We start from the raw sequence: 21,020 nt of genomic DNA, 5'->3' as shown, positions 1-21,020 counted from the left end.
TCACACTGACTTCACTGAAAATTCATGGTTACCGAAAACAAAGTGCACTAGGTCCATTAACCTTTGCCATCAAGGTCCATTACTGTAATTTCAACATGCTAGTAGCTGGCACATTATCAGTGTCCTCTCTACAATGTATCGGTCAGCACACCCTGTGTGACCGACTGAGTCCTCTGTGGTGTCATCTGCTGGTTGATGTTAATAATGCAGATCAGAAGAAGAAAAACCACTACAAATTCATCCAGTATGCCCAGCACACTGCCCAACGGTCCTGGTAGGGTCTCCAGCGGCGATGCCAGAGACATGGCAGCCCCGAAGCCACAGACCGCTACCCTCAAAATAAAAAGCCATACCAGGCCGCCCATGTTTCCCAACCATCGCACCAGCAATAGTAGGAAGAGAGGAGCATCACAGAGGTAATCTTTGACCTAAAAAAATAAATAATTAAATTTTATTGTAACATTTGACAACTGGGACAACCGCATGGTTTTTAATATTACACTCTTAGAATTGATGTGTTAAAAACAACACAATCTGTGTTCGTTTAGGGACATCACAATAAATGCATTGTCTTAAGATACACACATCTCTATTTTATTGGAACAACACATTTTGTGTCACTTTTAACACAATTAAAAGCGAAACAAAATGACACAGTGTGTTAAATAGCATAACACAAAAAATATGTAAAAAATTAACATATCCTTTCTTAAAGTGTACTGTGTGTGTGACATATGTGGGCCGCCTTGCCCTGTGGTTTCACTTTAATAAAAAGGAAACAATAATGGGTGTGACACAACCCAGAGCAAATAAAGTGATTAAGTGTTTGCTGGTAACTGAATCTGCCTATCTTATTTGCTAGGACAGTCATGGGCTTGGCAACGAGAGAACAATTCTTTAGTTTTTCATTGTTCTGTAGCTCAACTGACTGAATATATGTGCAAAAGCATGCGTTCAGTTCCCAGGGACTGTGAATACCCATTGTTGAGTCAAATATAAACATTTTCTGGGTTCATTTAAAGCAACAGCTAGGTTTGTCTCTTTTTGACCCAACACTGGGTTGAAAATGACCCAGCATTTTTTAAGAGTGTAAATAAAATATTGTGCTGTACAGTAATTTGATTTAAAGCATTGGGATAAAGTGGGCTGGTATTAACCTGTCTTGGAGCTCCAGTGTAACGCTTGTTGTAATCTCTAATATGTCTCAGGATCTCTTTACAGTCATCTCTGTTCTCACTGAAGAGATGAGACATCTTATTCACCTGAGGTACAAAAAACAAAATTAGATTTTCTGATAAAATTATTTTATAGATCAAGAGGTGGTTTCCCGGACAGGGATTAAGTCTTAAAGCAGTTTGCACTGACATATCTTAAAGGTGCAGTGTGTAATTTTTAAAAGGATCTCTTGACAGAAAATACAAAACTATATTTTCAAGACCTTTTTATAATGAACCGTTATGTTTTTATTACCTTAGAATGAGGCGTTTTATCTACAAACACAGAGGGTCCCCTTATGTGGAAGTAGCCATTTTGTGCCGCCATGTTTCTACAGAAGCCCTTAACGGACCAAATTTTTTACTAAGTTGTCTTCGACGATGATATGTTTTTTCTGGTAGTGGCTACCGTAGCTTATGCGTTTTAAAAGCAAGGGGTGAGCAGTGGACTGAGCCGTTGGTTGCAATTCGCAACCTCACCACTAGACGTCTCTAAAATTTACACACTGCACCTTTAACATATATCAGGGCAATTGTTTTGTTTTTCCATGTATTTTTATCATGTTTCCATGTATATTTGTAACTAAGGCCTTGTCCTGGATTAATCTAAACCCTGTCCAGAAAACCGCCCCATACTGTATGTTAACAAATGTCTACATAAGAATGAAATTAAGTAGGTCTCACCGTCTGTCTGCACAAAGGACAGCTAATGGCATCTAACCAGGAGCCATGTTTCCAGTAAGATATCAGGCATGGCGCTAGAGAAAAAAAACACAGAAGACAGATAAGCATGGTCTATGTTTTTACAGCCTCTCCTTTAATGTATTTATGTACAGTGATCTATCCAGGTTTTTTTAATCCAAACAATTTAGACTGCATTATTTATATGTTAAAACAACAGATAATTTATTATTATTATTTTACTATTACAATTTACATTCTATTATAAAGTTTTAAATAGCCATTTATCTTTGATATGGCATTTGAGGTCATTAGGTTCACTTTCTATGTAGTTAGCGTAAGCAAAATGACATTAGATAACAAGCGATTCTCAAAGTTTTTTTTTTATACTTTTCTGTTCTCTCTCTCTCTCTCTCTCTCTCTCTCTCTCTCTCTCTCTCTCTCTCTCTCTCTCTCTCTCTCTCTCTCTCTCTCTCTCTCTCTCTCTCTCTCTCTCTCTCTCTCTCTCTCTCTCTCTCTCTCTCTCTCTCTCTCTCTCTCTCTCTCTCTCGTAACTATGACAACATGATATTAAACTCCATGCACAGTGCTACACATAAGTCACATGACTCAGTTTTGTCAGTGTTTAAGTCAGTACATGAATACATTCTGTGTAAATGCCCACCACAATCTGCTCTCAAATAGTTCAGAAGAGTTTCTCTAATCTATGATCTGCTGAATTTGCACCTTTATTTTAAATGGAAATTGTATGTGTCAGTATAACACGCACCACAGAAAAGATGCCCACAGTTGGTCTCTACAGGATAACTGGCTGGTTGCAAACACACAGGGCATTGGGGATCCCTGTTGGCAGCTGGTAGACACAATTTGGTGAACTCCTGCAAGCATAATGTTATGGGATGAATATTCAAAAATATTAAAGCATAACATGATCCATTTTTGTCATCCAAATTCATTCATTTGCAGTGAGTGTGGTGAAGGATAGTAAGGATGTTTGTTTACCTCTCTGTTGTTCACATAAGGATTATGTGGCTGATCTTGACTCTTTATCTCTGAGCGAAGATGGGATCTTTAAAATTAACAGATGATTGAAGTGCAATACTTAATTACACATTTTATTACTAAGCTGTCTGGAAAGTCTAACATGTCTAGACTTTGAAGAAGCACGTACATCTAAAAGTGACACGCCTGCATTTTACTCATAACAGATAACAGAATATCAGACAGCCTAACATCAGATTTGCAGTTATAATTTGAAGTTATAATTTAGAAAATATGTTTTATGTACCTCTAATTAAAAATATATTAATCAATGTAAACATAGGGCAACTTTTTGTTTGTATAAGAAAAAACAATGAAACTTTGATAACTATTTGATATTTGCACTTTTAGTTTAATTAAGAACTTTTCTGCTTTTTTAAGTTTAATGTTATCATATAAACATAATTATCGTTTAAGTTATGCAGAACAGAGATATAAATAATAGAAATACTCAACACATGAATCTGCTTACAATCTATATAATACAAATAATAAAAATAGTTTGAGTTGAATTTCTCACCTGTTCTGGAAACTGTGACTGGTGAGCATGTTTCCTGTTATTCAGTTGCTCTCTGTTTGCAAATGGCACAGACTGAAATGATTTTTACTGCTGCACTACACGCTAAATGTGACAGAATAGTTATTCATTAACCTGGTTTTTCACTCCCACATCTCTGCTATTTTTAGAGGTTGGGTAACTACACTGATTTCCTGGTGGCTTTTTCGTAATTAAGGACATTTGCTTGAAGATTTACTGACACATGACATTTTTTTTGTTAACAAATTTGGGAAATCTGATGTTTGTGTGTTAACAAAGTTGTGCTGATTCCATAGGTTGACAATGTTATGTCATGTGACCACTGACACAGGTTAAAACAATCTCCACCTATGTTACAGTAAGTAGGCTAGGTGTCTGTCAGTAGTTTACTGTAAGTCAATATAATGCGCTGTGGCATGGATAAACAAAGAACACATTTAAAAAGCCTCTGTAAAACCCTCATCATCTGGGGTAATCCAGCAAGTTAAAATAAAGCTACAACAGGATTAATACTATACCTCTTAGTCTAGTGTGTGTGTGTGTGTGTGTGTGTGTGTGTGTGTGTGTGTGTGTGTGTGTGTGTGTGTGTGTGTGTGTGCGTGCGTGCGTGCGTGCGTGCGTGCGTGCGTGCGTGCGTGCGTGCGTGCGTGCGTGTGTGTACCTGGTAATTATCACGTTGTGGGGACCAGTTGTCCCCACAAAGATAGGAATACCAGTGTTTTTGTGACCTTGTGGGGACATTTTGATGTCCCCATGAGGAAACAAGCTTATAAATCAAACAAGATGATGTTTATTGAAAATCTAAGGTACAAGAAAGGTTTTCGTGATGGTTGGGGTTAGGGAATGGGGCAGGTAAGGGGAATAGAATATACAGTTTGTATGGTATAAAATGCATTACGTCTATGGAATGTCCCCACAAAACATGGAAACCAGAATGTGTGTGTGTGTGTGTGTGTGTGTGTGTGTGTGTGTGTGTGTGTGTGTGTGTGTACCTGGTAATTATCACGTTGTGGGGACCAATTGTCCCCACAAAGATAGGAATACCAGTATTTTTGTGACCTTGTGTGGACATTTTGATGTCCTCATGAGTAAACAAGCTTATAAATCAAACAAAATGATTTTTCTTGAAAATGTGAAGTAGTAGAAGGGTTTCTGTGATGGTTGGGGTTAGGGAATGGGGTAGGGGAAGGGAATAGAATATACAGTTTAATGCATTACATCTATGGAATGTCCCCACAAAACATGTGTGTGTGCGTGCGTGTAGGACTGTAGAAATCTCTCCCCATGTCATCGAACCATGAGACAGTTCACTTTTTTCAGTTGTATCTTTTTTTAGTTGCATACTTGAGTTCATTTGCCCTGACTTTTCGCTAAAGCTAATATTAATCTTTCTTTTTTTGCCCAAACCAGCAAGGTCACAATGGCTGAAAATAGCAGCAGTTGATCCATAAGACCTTGATGTCACCAAAGCAAGGTAAAGGGCTCAGCCCTCTGAGAGCACCCTTTTTGAGCCAAGGCTGTCAAGGTCAAAGTCCAGTGTCATGTCAGTCAAGGATTATTACCATTTACGCCATCCCGTATATGGTGAAGAGTCCGGTAAATAATTGGAATTTACCATACAAAAGGTGTATATAACATGCAAACTAATGCCATGATTAATGTGTCTCAGCAGAATGTTTATGGGTTTTTTCGTCTTATTTCATAAAGACAAACTGAAGACATAAAGTAAACTTAGGCAACTGATGAAATGATATGCAATAAAGACACTGATGTTTTCTTATATATTATTGTTCCCGTATTAGGTATTTTATGCACGTGACTTCAGATCACAATCTTGTTTTTATTACAAAGGGGTCATAAAAGGTTTTCAGAGGCATATTATACAAATTATGAGTGTAAATGTTTAACAGCAGAAATTCATAGAGTATAAATCATTATTAAAGTCTGTCTTATCATATATTTTATACGAACATGATTTGTTTGCTTTTATTTTTTTATTTTTTAATAACAATGTACCAAGATATGTTGAAATTAACTATATTAACTATACAAAACATTTTTTTTACATTTAAGATTTAACACTTACACAGTTTCCCATCCAGGGGCTGGGGCCCATTAAAACACCTCAACAAACTTTCGAGATGAAAAGAAGAAGACTTAAAATGTTATAAATCAAGCATTTAATAAGCTTAAAAACTTTTAAAATCCAGATATTATGGTTTGATTGTAACAAATATACATCTTTTATCAAGGTCTATTACATTTTATTGGGTATACTTAAACAGGGGGCTTTACATTTTGTTGTTGACAATAGTATTACATTTTACATTATTATATGCGTGTTAAAATATAATCAATTATAATATTTGCCCATCTCTTGTGAATATGTAGAAATCATAATCATCCGTGTTCACTAGCTGCCTGAAACCCAATGATCTGCCTCTGCCAGCCTTCTCAGTTCTGTATTGTGATTGGCTACCGAGTCTTCTTAACACAAGACACCATAGGTGTGCTCGACTTTATGCGGCGATGCGCAGATTGATCTGCGCGTGACATCACATTACCGCGAGACCGAACAGAGAACCGTTTGCTCTCGCGCTACTTTGATATCATACGCTGATCGGTCTGCGCATCTCCGCTTAAAGTCGAACGCACCTCATTGGCGTTTTATTCCTCGCTGTTGCGCTCTCTTCGCAGCGCGTAAAATATCATCGGTGTGCATTCACGAAACCCTATACGCTTATATTGGTGCGTATACGCCATAGACTTGGTCAGCGCTAAGCAAATACACCCCCAGGTGAGGTCTGATGCAGTGGGAAGCGCATTGTTGACAGGTGGACGGAAACATTGCCTGCTAACACAGAGGAGAAATGGATTTAAATAAAACGGTGCTGTGTGAAAGCCTGACTGTTTGGGTAAGGCGTTGCCTTTTTTGAAGTTTATATGCAAAGGTCTGTTGAATCTGCGCTTCAAGGGTCGTTTATTTATGTCCGATCGGATCGATGGGGATAGCGTTACCTGTCGCAGGTAGTCGGTGGCCGGTAGCACCAGGGTCCAAAAATACCGGAAATAAGCCATAGAAGCCACAGCGGTGTGCTTAAACCAAATGCGGTTTGCTGTACATTCTTAAGAGTATGAAAATGCTGCGCTGTTTTTAAACGTACAGTGATGATCATTACATAAGAAAGACGAGAGAAACACTTCATCCTCATCCTATTTAGGCGTTTAATCTGTTTAACTTGAATGTTTGTGAGGTATTTGTGGATTGTGGATTGCATTTCTGAGCTCAGTCTAATGTAATTCCGCTTTGATCCCATTATAGATGGTATAAGTTAAGTTAGCAGAATCTGGCTGTCAATCAGTGGATCTCAGCGTTTTTGTTATCAAGACCTCCCACCGCCCACAAAAATATTTAACGTTAAAGCTCCCCTATTCATAATTTTTACCAAATCAAATATTATACAACACATTAAAACGTTTTGGTATACTTTTATTATTATTTAATATGGTAAACTGTAGTAAAATTCCTAGATAATAGTGTAAGTCTATTGAGGACAGCACTGCTCTAAACCATTACTGTGATTAGTTTGCATACTGGATGCACAAGGGTCACTTTTGGGTCATTTACACCTGATCTGTGGCATTTTTATCTATTCGGTGCATCCTGCTGGTTTGAATAGTTACACGAAAGTGTGGCACATTTAACATTGTGGTCCCAAGTGCATTGGCAAATCACCAGAGCCTAGAAATATGCTAGAACTGTGCAAAGATCTTTAGCACGTATTTAAACATTAACCTGTTGGGGCATTTTGTTAATGTTTAGGCCATTGTATTACTTTTAGTTAGAAGGTGTACATTGTAATGTCAAAGCAGATTTTCCTCATTATAACGCTATGATCTTACATTTTTGTTATGAATTCTGTGCTGTTTTAATGTTTAATTTGTTTGTATATTTTGCCTTAGCTGCAGACCTTCAACACTGCAGCCCCATGCAAGACAGTGGAAGATCTGATCTCAGGGGCCGCCATGTCTCAGGCATTGCATCAGATGTGAGTGTTTAGATGTATTTATTTAATAGAAACTTTATTGTAAATCAACATCGTTTAATATTTCAGGGAGTAATCAAATCATGACCTCTGGTAGTGTGAAGCCATATACGGTACCTGTGAGCTTTATAGACAGACTACACTACACTACTGGTTTAAAGTTTGGAAACACTTGAATAAAATGTTTCCTATATGTTAAGACTTAGACTGAATATTAAGAAAAAAAGAGCCTGTAAGAGCCCAGATTAAATGTGTGCTTTAAAATGTGACTTAATGCAGTACTTTGCAGAATAATGATACATTTTTTTATGCTTTTAGTCACAGTTATAATGTAATGTGAAAAATATAAATAAAGTATTAGGGATTGTTTAAAAAATGTTACCCGTGACAGATAATAAAAACTATGCTGTTTGGTTATATCTGTTATGTTTCTCGTTCACTGTGTTTCTCATTCACTAGCTTACTGTGTCTGTTTCGCTGACAGCTACTCGAATTCCATCATGCCAGCATTACTGATTTAAATGTCTGTGTTTTAATAAGTGATGACTTTGGATTCTGGGTAGTCTTTAGAGTCACATTACCTGACACACATTACTTGTTTTTCTTTGTCGTGTATTGCAATCAAATGTAATGTTTAGCATGTGTTGTTTATAGAGAACCTGAGAGTACGATATTAATACATTATAGAAGGATATAAAGGGAAGAAAATACAAGTGTATTACATTGTATTTACAGGTTGCAGTCTTTGTATGACTTTATCTGAAAGAAAGTATATTAGGCTTAACCAAACTGATCAATATATTTCCATCACAGAGATCCTTCATGGTTCAGTGAGAACTGGCTGGCACGCATTAAAGAGGGCGTTGGAGATAATGTCAGACTCAAGGTAGATGTATTTTATTTTAGGCCTTGGTGCTTAAAAGCTTTTAACAAAAGTACACATCACAAAAGTTGTGTAAACTAAAGCTAAAGTCTGTTTTACTTTGTGTTTACAGATGAATAACCTCAAAAAGATTCTTCAAATGATTATTGACTATTATTACGAGGTAAATAATGTTAAAATGCTTGCATATCGTATTTTCCAGACTATCATCAGTCAAAAATGCATTTTGAAGAGGAAAAAACATATATAGGTCGCACTGGACTATACATTGCGTTTATTTAGAAAATCATTTCACAAAATCTAAGCCGAAGTACAGACGTTTAATCTGGAAAGGCAAGTTATTGAACTAAACAATAGCACAGAACAGCAGGCTGAATAGGTGTCCGTACATGTTAATGTAACATTAACAGTTATTTACACGATACACAATAGCATACAGAACACACCTGGAAGGCTGAATAGGCTAAATTAACACGACAAGCCAAATCTAGTTCAAAAAGTCCTGAAGTCATTTCACATTACTGAATTCATTGAATTAAATAAATACAGGAGCAACATAGAGCGGACTCTCACGCCTGTAGACCGAAATGATTTCTCTTGGTTCATTTGAAATAATTTTGACATTATGAAAGTCGCACCTGACTTCAAGTTCCAGGTAGCGCCAAACGATGAAAAAAGTGTGACTTATTCATGAATAGTCCGGAAAATACGGTAATAACAAATGCATGCCACCAGACACTTTACTTCTTAGAAATTATAAGTAATTAACTAGTACTTATAAGTATATAATTAAGTTAATTTTAAAGCTGCAATTTATGTTTGGTTTAAAACAAAAAAGAAATATATTTATTCTCTCTTAATACGAATATTGATCTATGGATTTGTTTAGGTTTTGAGCCAGCAGATCACAGGTTTTCCTCTGCCTGATCTGGTGCGTGTTGTAGAGCATTCTGATCAAGTAGAGCTAGGACGCCTCCTACAGCTCATCCTGGGGTGTGCAGTCAAATGTGAACGGAAACAAGGTGTGGGAGGAAAAGCAGAATATATACATTTTGGAGTTATGTGTAATTAGTTGTTTAAGATTTATCCTATAATTTTAAATCTTTTAACATTGTTGTTTAGATTATATCCAAATCATCATGACCCTGGAGGAATCTGTGCAACATGTGGTGATGACTGCCATTCAGGATGTTAGAGACTATTCATTTATTTATTATAACTTGGTTTCATGTTGTCTAATATACACTGAACTGTTACAGTGTGTGAAGTAAAATTCAAAGATTGTTTTCATTTGTGTAGCTTATGAGCAAGGAGGCCACGCCACAGTTAGGAACAGAACCTTTTGGAGACATTGATCAACAGGTAAGAAATAAAGACATTTGACAGCTCCTCATTTGCCACTCAAATTCATTTTTTGTTTGCAAGATGTCAAAGCTATTCTCTGGAATATCAGTGCTTTACGTTAGCTCAATGATGACATGACATGTTTCATTTGTAGTTAAAGAAAGCTTTAGAAGATCTGGCTTTGGTCATGTCACAGAAAGATGAGCTTGCCCAGCGCTGCCAGGAGCTCGACATGCAGGTAAGAATTCAGTTTCAAAGAGTTAGCTTACATAAGCAAAGATACAATATAATCGTGACCAATAGGTATAGAAAGCAAAAAGTTTGTCTAAAGTTTTTTTTTCATATTCCTCATTAAGAAAGTTAATATCTGACACTGGAGTGTACACTGATAAACATAAATCTATAAACAACTGGTTAGTCTGGTTTTGTAGCAGGCAGTGGTCAGAGAAATGTCCAGTGATGGTGTGTTTTAATGCTTGTGGTTGAAAACTGTTTTTGTCGGCTCAGTAAACGGCATTTGTGAGTCCTGCTGTTCTGTTGCTTCACGGATGAACAGATTTAGCTTAGATAGTGCTTAAAGTTTTTTTGTTGGTGGTTTTATGTAGAGATGAGTGGATGAAATATATTTTATTTAACGCCTAGAGGATGTTTGTCATAAAATAACACATTAGGTCCAGACATTAAACTGCCATGTCACATTGCCTGTGCTTGTTTATGGGATAGAAATTCATGTGTTGCTGGTTCTTGACAGATTGAGTTGTAAAGTATCCATGGCCTATGAGAGGTGAGTCTTATCGAATGCATGGGAACAAGGCTTAACTACAAACTAAAATCCTGCGTTGCCACTAACCAACCTAACACTTATAAAAAAAGTATGATGAGAAGAGCTCATCAGATTACTGAAATGAATGGGTTATCAGGTTGCGGTGGTTTTTATATTGGCATCAAAAAAATGTGAAAGCTGCCATCGGGCTTTGGGACAGTTTAACAAGCCTAACAATCACAAATAATTCATATGCAAATAAATGGGAAACTGCACTCATTAACGTTCTCTTTTATCTTTAGCAGTTGGACTTTTAACACCATCTTACATGTTAATTTTTGTCTGTACTTTAAGGGTTTTGCAGGGAAAGACCATCAAATTTGTTTACAAAAGGCCTTTCTTTTACTGACTAATAACCTTTTTATTGCCATTAAAGTGAAATTACTCAACCTAAACAGAACGCCTGATAAAAATATGCTAATTTACAAGAAAATATGTCAAATATGTTACAGTTTTGCATTTTTTATGATGCCGTGGAGGTATAATAATCATAAACTGAACTGCTTCCCAGAAACCCCTGAAAAATGGCCTACTTTCCCTTTGATCAGGTGACTGCACTGCAGGAGGAAAGAAACAGCCTCCTGGCAGAAAATGACCTCTTGACAGATCGAACCCAACAGCTCGATACGTTTGATGACCCCAACACTCCCTCAGGCAGAAAGCACAGCCAACTACAGCTTCAGTTCGAGCAGCTTCAAGAAGAAACCTTCAGGTACAACTCTACCTCCACAAGCCCGTATTTCACTCATTTCAGATGCGAGTTCAACCATTTGCGCGAGTAGATTACAAAGTCAATGCAAAGACGCGATCAGAGGCAGCCTCGCGCGGGCCGAAAACATGCGCTATTCGCCTCAAATGCTCCTTCGCATGACACAAAGTTAAATCTCGCGAGTAATCTAGAGCGAGCAACGAGATGCTACGCGTTTAGTGTGTACGTATATTTACTGTGGGTTAACACTAGATGCGAGTTCAACGATTTGCGCGAGTAGATTACATACAAAGTCAATGCAAAGACGTGATCAGACGCGTCCTCGTGTGGTGCGATGCGGATGACGCGATATGGGCAGCGCGTTTGCCGCGAAAACATGCGCTATTCGCCTCAAACGCGCCTTCGCACAAGTTTAAAATATTCAACTCAAGCGAAAAATTTGCATGACACAAATGTAAATCTCGCAAGTAATCCAGATTCTAGAGAGAGCAACGAGATGCTTATGCGTTTAGGGTGTATGTAGATTTGCTGTGGGTTAACACTAGATGCGAGTTCAACGATTTGCGCGAGTAGATTACATACAAAGTCAATGCAAAGACGTGATCAGACGCGTCCTCTTGTGGTGCGATGCGGATGACGCGATATGGGGGCGCATTTGCCGTGAAAACACGCGCTATTCGTCTCAAACGCGTCTTCGTCCAAGTTAAAAATATTCAACTAGAGTGAAAAATTTGCATGACACAAAGTTCAATCCCACGAGTAATCTAGAGCGAGCAACGCGATGCCCCAAGTTTGGTAGCATTACTTGCTCTAGATTAATCGCGAGATTTAACTTCGTGTCATGCTAATTTTTCACTCAAGTTTGAGGCGAATATCGCATGTTTTCGCGGCCAATGCGCCTCCCATATCGCGTCATTCGCATCGCCCCACACGAGGACGCATCTGATCGTGTCTTTGCATTGACTTTGTATGTAATCTACTCGCGCAAATCATTAAACTCGTGTTTGGTGTGTATGCGAATGAATAAATAATGAATTTATTGAATTACAATAATAGTAAACTATTGGTTCTGGTTCAATTCAATTCATTTAGCAGATGTTTTATCCAAAGCAACTTACAGTATGTTTATAGTATACATTTTAATCAGTATGTGTGTTCCCTGAGAATCAAACCCACAACCTTGTTTTGAACGATCGAGCTACAGGAACAAATATCAGCATAGTCAGTGGCTTAATCAGACAAATATTGATCCAGTAAATAATAAATAAAGTGTGGAAAAAATGTTGTTAAAGTGTATAAGTAAAGTAAGAGGACATTGTGTGTATTAACCAGACTGGAGGCAGCTAAAGATGATTACCGCATCCACTGTGAAGAACTTGAGAAACAACTCGTGGAGCTTCAGCATCGTAACGATGAACTGACCAGTCTGGCAGAGGAGTCCCGAACACTTAAAGATGAATTAGACGTACTGAGGTGTGTGCATGTGTTTTATGTGCTATGTGTGGCGTTTTAAAGAAGTTTTGTCTATCAGACAGATCCCATTATCATCCGTGTGTGTTTAGGAGTTGCTCTGATCGGGCAGTGAAACTGGAGGCTTCTGTCGAGACGTACAGGAAGAAATTAGAAGATCTGAGTGATCTCAGGCGGCAAGTGAAAGCTCTGGAGGAGAAAAATATGACCTACATGCACAATACGGTCAGCCTGGAAGAGGAGCTTCGTAAGGCCAATGCTGCGAGAGCTCAGCTGGAAACATACAAGAGACAGGTACAAACATACACAGAGACATACATGGCTAATTTTGTGGATTCATGAATTGAAATTTGCCCAAGATAAAATGACTAAGAAATCCAGCCAAATGTCCTGCAGTTGTCCTACTTTTTTCAATAGGAAAGCATTTTTGTTTTGCCAGTCAGAAAGTAAATAGCCAGTAGGATGTAGACATGATGATCTATTTAAATTGCTGTATTCAATGAATATCTTAATCAACAGGTGCAAGAACTTCATAAGAAATCATCCGAGGAGTCTCGAAGGGCTGATAACCTGGCCTTTGAGATGAAAAAGTTTCAGGAGAAACATGACACAGTACTGAAGGAGAAAGAGGTAGAGACACACTGACATGCATTTGACAATGTGACGACAAGCTAAAGCTTAAGGGGGCGTGCACACCAAAGCTTTTACACCCGCGGCTGGCGTATATTTTCAATATGCTCGGCGAGGGTTTTTTTTGCCAGCAGCTAGCATTTTTTTCCTGCACTGAAAGCCAGCACTCACCAGTTTTCCTCGCTCTGCATCGAGTGCTGACAGTGGGTTCACACCAGCCACGTTTGAGGCATCAAATTTGCGTCTACCACGTGTAGTTTGCCGCTTGAAAATTTTGAGTTTACTTCATTCACAGGTGAAATTCTTGTTATTGAGACATTCACGTGGAAATTCGTGTCAAGGGAGCTTCTGCGACTCTGCTCGCTTTCTGTAATCACGTCACTACTAGAGCAAGCTCCTGATTGGTTAACGCAGCACGTTTTTTACCTCCATAGTTCAAAATTTTCAACTGTGCCGTGCTAAATGCCTCATTCGCGCCGTGAGACCTCCAGACGCGTGTCAACGCGTCTTTACATTGCCCTAACATTGAAATCAATCGTGCTTGACGCATGAAATGCTTTCTTTACGCCTCTACCGCGGATGGTCTGAACGCAGCATTAGAGTTGAAAAAGATTAAACTTTGGGTGAAAAGCTCAGCTCATCAATGTCAGTTCTCACAAGGCCGTCCAATCACAGTGGAGGGGGGGCAGGACAAATATCACAACAACCAGTCGGCACATTGAACAACGATTGATAAACAGAGCAGAAGTATCACAGCTACCAAAGCGCTCGGCTGAAAAAAGCTGGCACTCAGCTGAAAAAACAGCTGGCATTCGGCGTCCCCCAGGCATTTTCAGACTAATTTTAAAGCCTTGCTGTGCACAACCGTTTACACAGTTATGTTTACTTTAGCTTTAAACATCAGTCCTGTGATAATTGTGTTTGCATGTGATCCATCAGAGAATCAGCATTGAGCGGGACACACTCAGAGAGATCAATGAAGAGCTCCGATGTACACAGGCTCAACAAGACCAGCTATTACAAGCAGGTATGACTGCAGATAACACACCTGCCATCTGGAAATGTTTTTAAGGGGACTAACTGATGTCTTGGCATGTATCACCACACACAGAGTAAATTAGCATTTAAATAAAGACACAGAATAATAAAACAGCCACTTAAATCAATATTCTGATTGCATTTGTTTATATCGAACACAGATTTTTCAGTGATTTGTTTTTTTGCACATCCCACAAAGCCAATAATGCTAAACTGAACATTTTGTTTATGTTTAGGATGACGTTATGAAAATTAAACGTGTGTATTTTATACTTTACAGGAAAATATCAAACAGGAAGTCCAAGCCATGATAACCTGGCAGCTGAGATGTTGCCTATTGAGTACAGGTATGATGTGTGACGGGATATTATTCCTTTTCTTTTGTGAATGAGCAATTATGTGCAAATGTCAACCTTAACATGAAAAAGTTTTTACCCCTACTAATATCTTAGATGTAAATATTTTGTATCATATTTTAGCAGTAGCGCCTCACTGCAGAACGTGACATCCAGGGGGCGGGGTTGGATTTAGATCCAGGGGCGGAGCTGGATCCCGATCCAGAGATCCCATTGGTCGGCAGTTTTACCACAAGACACGTCATACACGTGTTTCTGCGTTACCATTTCCGCATTAAGTCGTAACTAAATTAAGTTATTATTTTGACATAAAAACTAACTTTACTTATGACTACAATAAAAGTGCCTTTAGGGTGAAATGTAAGTTTTTTGCTATAATGTTTTGGAGTAAAACATTTCGGGTAAGCCTACTATGAGTAATCTTACCACATGCAGTTTAAGACCTATTAATGGATACAGTATAAATTTGCATAATTATTAAAATATATATGGACTTTGAACTTGTTTTAACGCGTCTTTGCTTACAGCCATTAGGAAACAGGTTTCCCTCGTAGATGGTTTACTTTTTATTTTATTTTGCTAATAAAAGATATCAAATAAATTTGTTTTTATATTTACTCGTATAGGAATAGCTGTGTGGGATAATGTACAAATAAATCCCTTCAGTGATATCAAACTGTCGGGAACATGTCCGTACCTCTCCTTACACCTAACTGTGATACTTTCTAAATTATGAATCTTTCTCAACTATATTATTAATAAAACGTACACTTAAATTGATAAGAGCAAACGTTGGCGACCACAAGTTGCAACTAATTGCGGTCTGCAACAACGCAAATATACTGGTTCATTTGGCGGAACAAAGTATATAAAGTGGGAGGAGTTGGATCTAGATCCAACCCCGCCCCCTGGATGTTGTGTTCCGCAGTGAGGACCATCTCTATTTTAGTGAAAATGTCACATCCTAATACTGGAATTGCTTGAATGGTTATATCCAGCATGTATTTGATGAAATAATGTGCAGTATTCACTAGATGCCAACGATTTATTACATAACTACTTTATTATATTGCATTTGAGTGATGCCTAATTCTTGGAAACCAAAAAATCTAGTCTAATAAGTATTTTTGTGTTGAAATGTCTTAAAGGGATAGTTCACCCAAAAATGAAAATTCTCTCATCATTTACTCACCCTCATGTTGTTACAAACCCGCATAAATTTCTTTGTTCTGATAAAGATGAAGGAAGATATTTAGAGAAATTTTTGTAACCAAACCGTTCGTGGACCCCATTCACTTCCATAGTAGGAAAAAAGAATACTATGGAAGTAAATGGGGTCCACGAACTGTATGGTTACAAACATTTCTCAAAATATCTTCGTTTGTGTTCATCAGAACAAAGAAATAAATACAGGTTTGTAACAACATGAGAGTGAGTAAATGATGGCAGAATTTTCATTTTTGGGTGAACTATCCCTTTAATATTGGCCATTAACTCTAAGAGAAAACATTTGCATGAAAAAAAGCCCCTGATCTGCTAGATGCCCAATTTATAAAAAAACTGAAGTAAAAAAATTACTAATTTTAAACTCCGTGTATGTTTTGATCTCTGATCTCACAAAATTCCTTCACAAAAATGCAATTATTTCAGCTTTTTGCTAAAAAATTGAAAAATACCCACATTTAAGTGTTATGAAAATATAAAAATATATAATGTAAAAAATATAGATAGTATGAAACATTTTTTCCCCTGTTTGTTTATTGTTTGTTTGAAAGCAAAGGGTCTGTTCTTTATTTTAAAATATATTTGTATGTTTATATATTTTTAGAAAAAAAATTATTGGAAGGGATTTTGTGAAACTTTTGTGAAAATCACAAAAAATGCTTGCGTGCAACTTTTCCAAAAAAGGCTGGCAGGGAATGAGTTAAAATAATGTTGACATGCTTTTTAGGGAGAAGTTTATTCGTCTGCAGCATGAGAATAAGATGTTGCAGCTGCAGCAGGAGGAGGTGGAGAACGAGCGCATGTCTGAGCTGCAGGTACAGCTGGAGGAGGCCAGGCGGGGACGCAGTGAAGTGGACACAGAGAATAGGTACTGAATGTCAAACACACACAAGCATCACACAAACACTAGTCAAATGTAAGCAAATTAAGTTACATTTACCATGTTAGGTTTCTTTAGAACAATCCCAAATACTGAGTTGACATGGATTTTCAGATTGATGAGTGCACATTTTCAGTGAAACAAAACGAAGCCATAACAAATAAAAAAAAATACATTTTGTTGCCTGTTTTATATTTGAATGACAAAATGCATTATACCCATCCATAGGTATCAGTTATTGGAAAACAATAGCTTTTCTCATCTTTTAAACTTGTGGACATTCCCATGTAAGTGGACCTTGATTTGTGTTTTTTATTTATTTGAAGATTAAACAAAGAAAGAATCTGTGAGCTACAGCAGCAGGTAGAGGATCTACAAAAAGCCTTGCAGACACAAGGAGCCAAACCTGATGATGTAAGTGCACATATTGGCCTCTTGGTGGCACTGCTGTACTTTTTACCTGCTATTTTACTAAGTTATTTAGCGTTTGACATCATGTTTTTTTTCCAAACAGTCTCATCTGAAGAGGAAGTTGGATGCTCATATGTAAGTTTACGTATTGGTAAATATTACTGATTGATGTTCACATTTGTCTACCTTTTGACACTTTTTTTTAATGCTTTTTATCCAAGGGTACAGCTGAATGAAGCACAAGATGAAATAATGAAGAAGAAAGAGCTGTTGGAGGACCTTCAGCCAGACACAACTCAAACCAGTGAGTCTCTGACCTTATAACTCATCCTAAAGTCCCATCTAGAGCTCGAACTAGGTGTCAAACTGCAGGTTTGGGTGTAACAAATGTGTTACTTTCAGATGTGAAGCTGGATGAGCTGATGGCAGCGCTGAAGAAAAAAGATGAGGACATGAGGGCGATGGAGGATCGATACAAGATGTACCTGGAGAAAGCTCGAGATGTAGTTATTTTAACTTCAGCTATCAAACACATGACCAAGTTTACCACTTTGTCTTTGTGTGCACTTACAGTATTTATGTCTAAGCCACAGTAATTATTGCCTTCATTGGATGGTCAACAATAAATGTATGTTTTTAAGGTGATTCGAGCTTTGGATCCCAAACTAAACCCAGCTTCAGCTGAGATTCAGTCCCTAAAAAGTCAGCTCTCAGAGAAAGACAAAAGAATCATTGCTTTGGAGGTACATCACCATCACTATGTTCATCTCATGGACTTTATAACATGTTATCTTATAGAAATGTATTTTATTCTTTCTTAATCTCTGTCTTTTCTTCACCAAGCGTGAGTGTGAACAGGCCAAACTGAGGGAATATGAGGAGAAGTTAATTGTGACCGCTTGGTATAATAAGGTATGGTGACGAGCTTCAATACTTTGAAAAAAAAAACACTTTTATGATCTTTATATTTAATAATTCCCTCACTTCTTGTTTCACATAAAGAGTTTGAGCTTTCAGAAGATGGCAATCGAGTCACGGCTTAAGGGGCTGTCCAACTCTATAGTGCCGCCCGGCCAGTCTTTCTTGGCTCAGCAACGTCAGGTGACCAACGCTCGCCGTACGACGTCCATCAACGTGCCTGCCACTTCTTCCAAGTAACGTCGTCTTGAATACCTCCCAACATCCTATTCTTCTCCTTTCCCTCACGTGCACACTCAAGTGACCTTAAGTACACTGCGAAACAAGGGGACAAGCATGCCATTACTGAACATTAGCATGTCCCCGTGTTCACTAGCAACAGTCACACGTGTATTTAATCAAATCTGTACAAACTAAGGAATTCTACTCTGATAAACTCAGTCAGCACACATTATAATGTACAGTAGCCTTTTTATTCACCCCACCCGAAACCGTCTGCAGCAGGGTCACCTCTGAACCAGCACTGATGCTAAATCTGCCCGAATTGAAGGGCTGTACAAGGTCACAGGTCAGTCTTTTGTTAGGCTCTTCTTCTCAGTTCTTGACCGCACAGAAAGAGTCAGGAGGCCCTGTAATGGTACTGTAGCATGTATGCTTTCGCTTCAACTGACTTCCAGTACACTATGCAGCTGTGATAGTTTTGTATTTGCATTATTGCAGGTGTGTGCAGACTACACGTTCTGAAAAAACAATCCCAAATTATGAAAATGTCTCCAAGCATGTCAATCAGCCGCATAAAAAGTACATTTAAGCAATGGTTAAGGCTAAAGGTATTTGGTGCTGGACACCATTTTTTGAGATTTTCCTTTCTAATAAAATGTCTTTCTCAGAAGCAACATAATAAATTAAATACAATTAAAATATGTATACACATCATATGTATATGGTCAGAGTTATCGATTCAACTAAATCTAGGTGCTTCATGCTTTATTATATTTGATATTCAGTTGACTGTGATCCGACTCTTGCATGCTCTTTAAATAAGCAGAAGGGCCTTTTTATCTATTTGATGTATAAACCGATATCAGGATTTGAACACCAGCGCATAATCGAGCTGTCTCTGCTAGAGCACAATGCTATTGTATAACAGCTTCGAATGTGACATTGGCCTGTTTTGGCTTCAATCTTAAAATGACGTATATAACACGTAAATCATAGTTGCATTGTACATCTGAAATGGCTTTGCTGTATCGTAAATTGCGTAAATTAGACTGTGCGATTTGCTGTTGTGTTCAGAAGACATGTCGTTTCTGTTGGATCACATTAATTCTTCATTCATACAACCTGTTTTAAATAGTAAAGTTAATTATTACATTTTTGATCTTTTAGAATCAAGATTTTTGCCTGTGATGGGTACAATCTAAATGCTAATATTTGTGTATGATATGTTTCAAAGAAAGGACTCTTAAATTTCTATACTCGATTTTATGAGCATTATCATTGTTTGTGAGAGATTGTGATTAATAAGAATTGATTGATATTATATTTAGTCATGTTTGGAGTTAAATAGCACTGACAGCCTTCATTTACATGTAATGAATAAACACTAATGTTTGTTTTGCAGTATAGTCTGTTTCTGTGATCAATTACTTTATTAAAGTGCCAGTCAGGTCCAATGTCTAAGCTTCTAAGAGTCCCCAACAACAGGTTTAAATGCATGCAAGGTCAAAAAACACAAAATATTAATTTAATATTACCCCATTTCTCAGAGATCCCCAAAAGATTTGTGTGAAGCCGTTCAACGACTCTTACTCTGCTCTGATTGGTCAACTTACACAGTCTCTGCACAGTCCAACAATAGTGCAACATGTAATGACCTAGTGCTAACATTACTTATTGAGAAGACATTATTAATGCACACTATTTATTATTAATCCAAGCAATAAAAATGTGGACAGACACTAACATTTAACACTCATTTAAGCAAGTATGTAAGCTAACCAGGCCCTAGCAAATCTGTAACAGTAGTGCAACATGCATTAGCCACTTGCTAACGTGACTTACTGACAAGATATCAAGAGTTGAAAAATGGACATCACTACACATCATTCATCATTAGTCTAACTTATAAAAACGATGACAGATACTTACATTTTTACACTCATTTATGCAAGTTTGTAGGCTAACCGGGCCACAACTTAAAAGTAGTTTAACTGCAACATGCATTGCTAGCGCGGCTCACTGATAAGACATTACAGTAAACTAGACATTTTTGAACACTTGGGGGGAAAATAAACACATAGGGCCCTATCTTGCACCCAGCGCAATTTACTTTATCAGTGACGCATGTATCATTCGTATTTTGCACCGCCGCACAGCGGGTTTTTCCCTCCACAGACGCACGTCGGCAAACTAGGGAATGAACTTGCGCTCCCTGGGCGGTTCAGCGCAAAAAACGAGGCGTGTTGCGGCGCAAACCATCACTGATGCTATTTTGCAGTTTCAAAAAACAATTGCGCCACTGACCAAAAAAAACTAGTCTAAAGTCAGTGGAGCGTTGCGCGTGGTTCATTAGGCTATATTAAGGGCGCATGCTTGACCATAATGTATAGCGTGCACAACGCGCACACACTTTGCTTATCTAATCTACACAGATGCAACAGTTATTTTTGCAAATCATAAATTGTTACAATAAAAAATATTAACACATGAGATAAGGGGAATCATAGTGGTGAGCATTGTGGTGATAGTTTTTATTTATTGTGTGCCTGCGTTAAAAAATTCTCATGCAAATAACGATTAAAATATTTTCAT

The 21,020-nt window shown here is 37.8% G+C and overlaps 2 protein-coding genes across 2 annotated transcripts; one reads left to right on the top strand and one right to left on the bottom strand.

Moving 5' to 3' along the window:
• Positions 1-29: 29 nt before the first annotated feature.
• On the bottom strand, positions 30-3,543 carry LOC135738893 (E3 ubiquitin-protein ligase RNF170). Its single transcript, XM_065257069.2, has 6 exons — positions 3,457-3,543; positions 2,898-2,964; positions 2,665-2,773; positions 1,899-1,972; positions 1,158-1,262; positions 30-428 (listed from the first exon to the last, which is right to left on the bottom strand). The coding sequence occupies exons 1-6, from the start codon at positions 3,483-3,485 to the stop codon at positions 129-131; spliced, it is 684 nt and encodes a 227-aa protein (XP_065113141.1). The 5' UTR covers positions 3,486-3,543; the 3' UTR covers positions 30-128.
• Positions 3,544-6,145: 2,602 nt separating this feature from the next.
• hook1 (hook microtubule-tethering protein 1) lies at positions 6,146-19,892 on the top strand. Its single transcript, XM_065257067.2, has 22 exons — positions 6,146-6,389; positions 7,438-7,523; positions 8,334-8,406; positions 8,516-8,566; positions 9,293-9,425; positions 9,526-9,593; positions 9,703-9,765; positions 9,902-9,985; positions 11,119-11,282; positions 12,612-12,752; positions 12,842-13,043; positions 13,269-13,379; positions 14,319-14,406; positions 14,698-14,764; positions 16,725-16,865; positions 17,204-17,291; positions 17,392-17,423; positions 17,510-17,592; positions 17,691-17,791; positions 17,930-18,031; positions 18,132-18,200; positions 18,291-19,892. Exons 1-22 carry the CDS (start codon positions 6,345-6,347, stop codon positions 18,444-18,446), a joined length of 2,148 nt encoding a protein of 715 aa, XP_065113139.1. The 5' UTR covers positions 6,146-6,344; the 3' UTR covers positions 18,447-19,892.
• The last annotated feature ends 1,128 nt before the right edge of the window (positions 19,893-21,020 follow it).

The sequence above is a fragment of the Paramisgurnus dabryanus genome, chromosome 12, assembly GCF_030506205.2.
Source record: "Paramisgurnus dabryanus chromosome 12, PD_genome_1.1, whole genome shotgun sequence".
In the NCBI taxonomy this organism is placed as follows: Eukaryota; Metazoa; Chordata; class Actinopteri; order Cypriniformes; family Cobitidae; genus Paramisgurnus; species Paramisgurnus dabryanus.
This window is presented reverse-complemented; position numbering and strand designations above follow the sequence as displayed.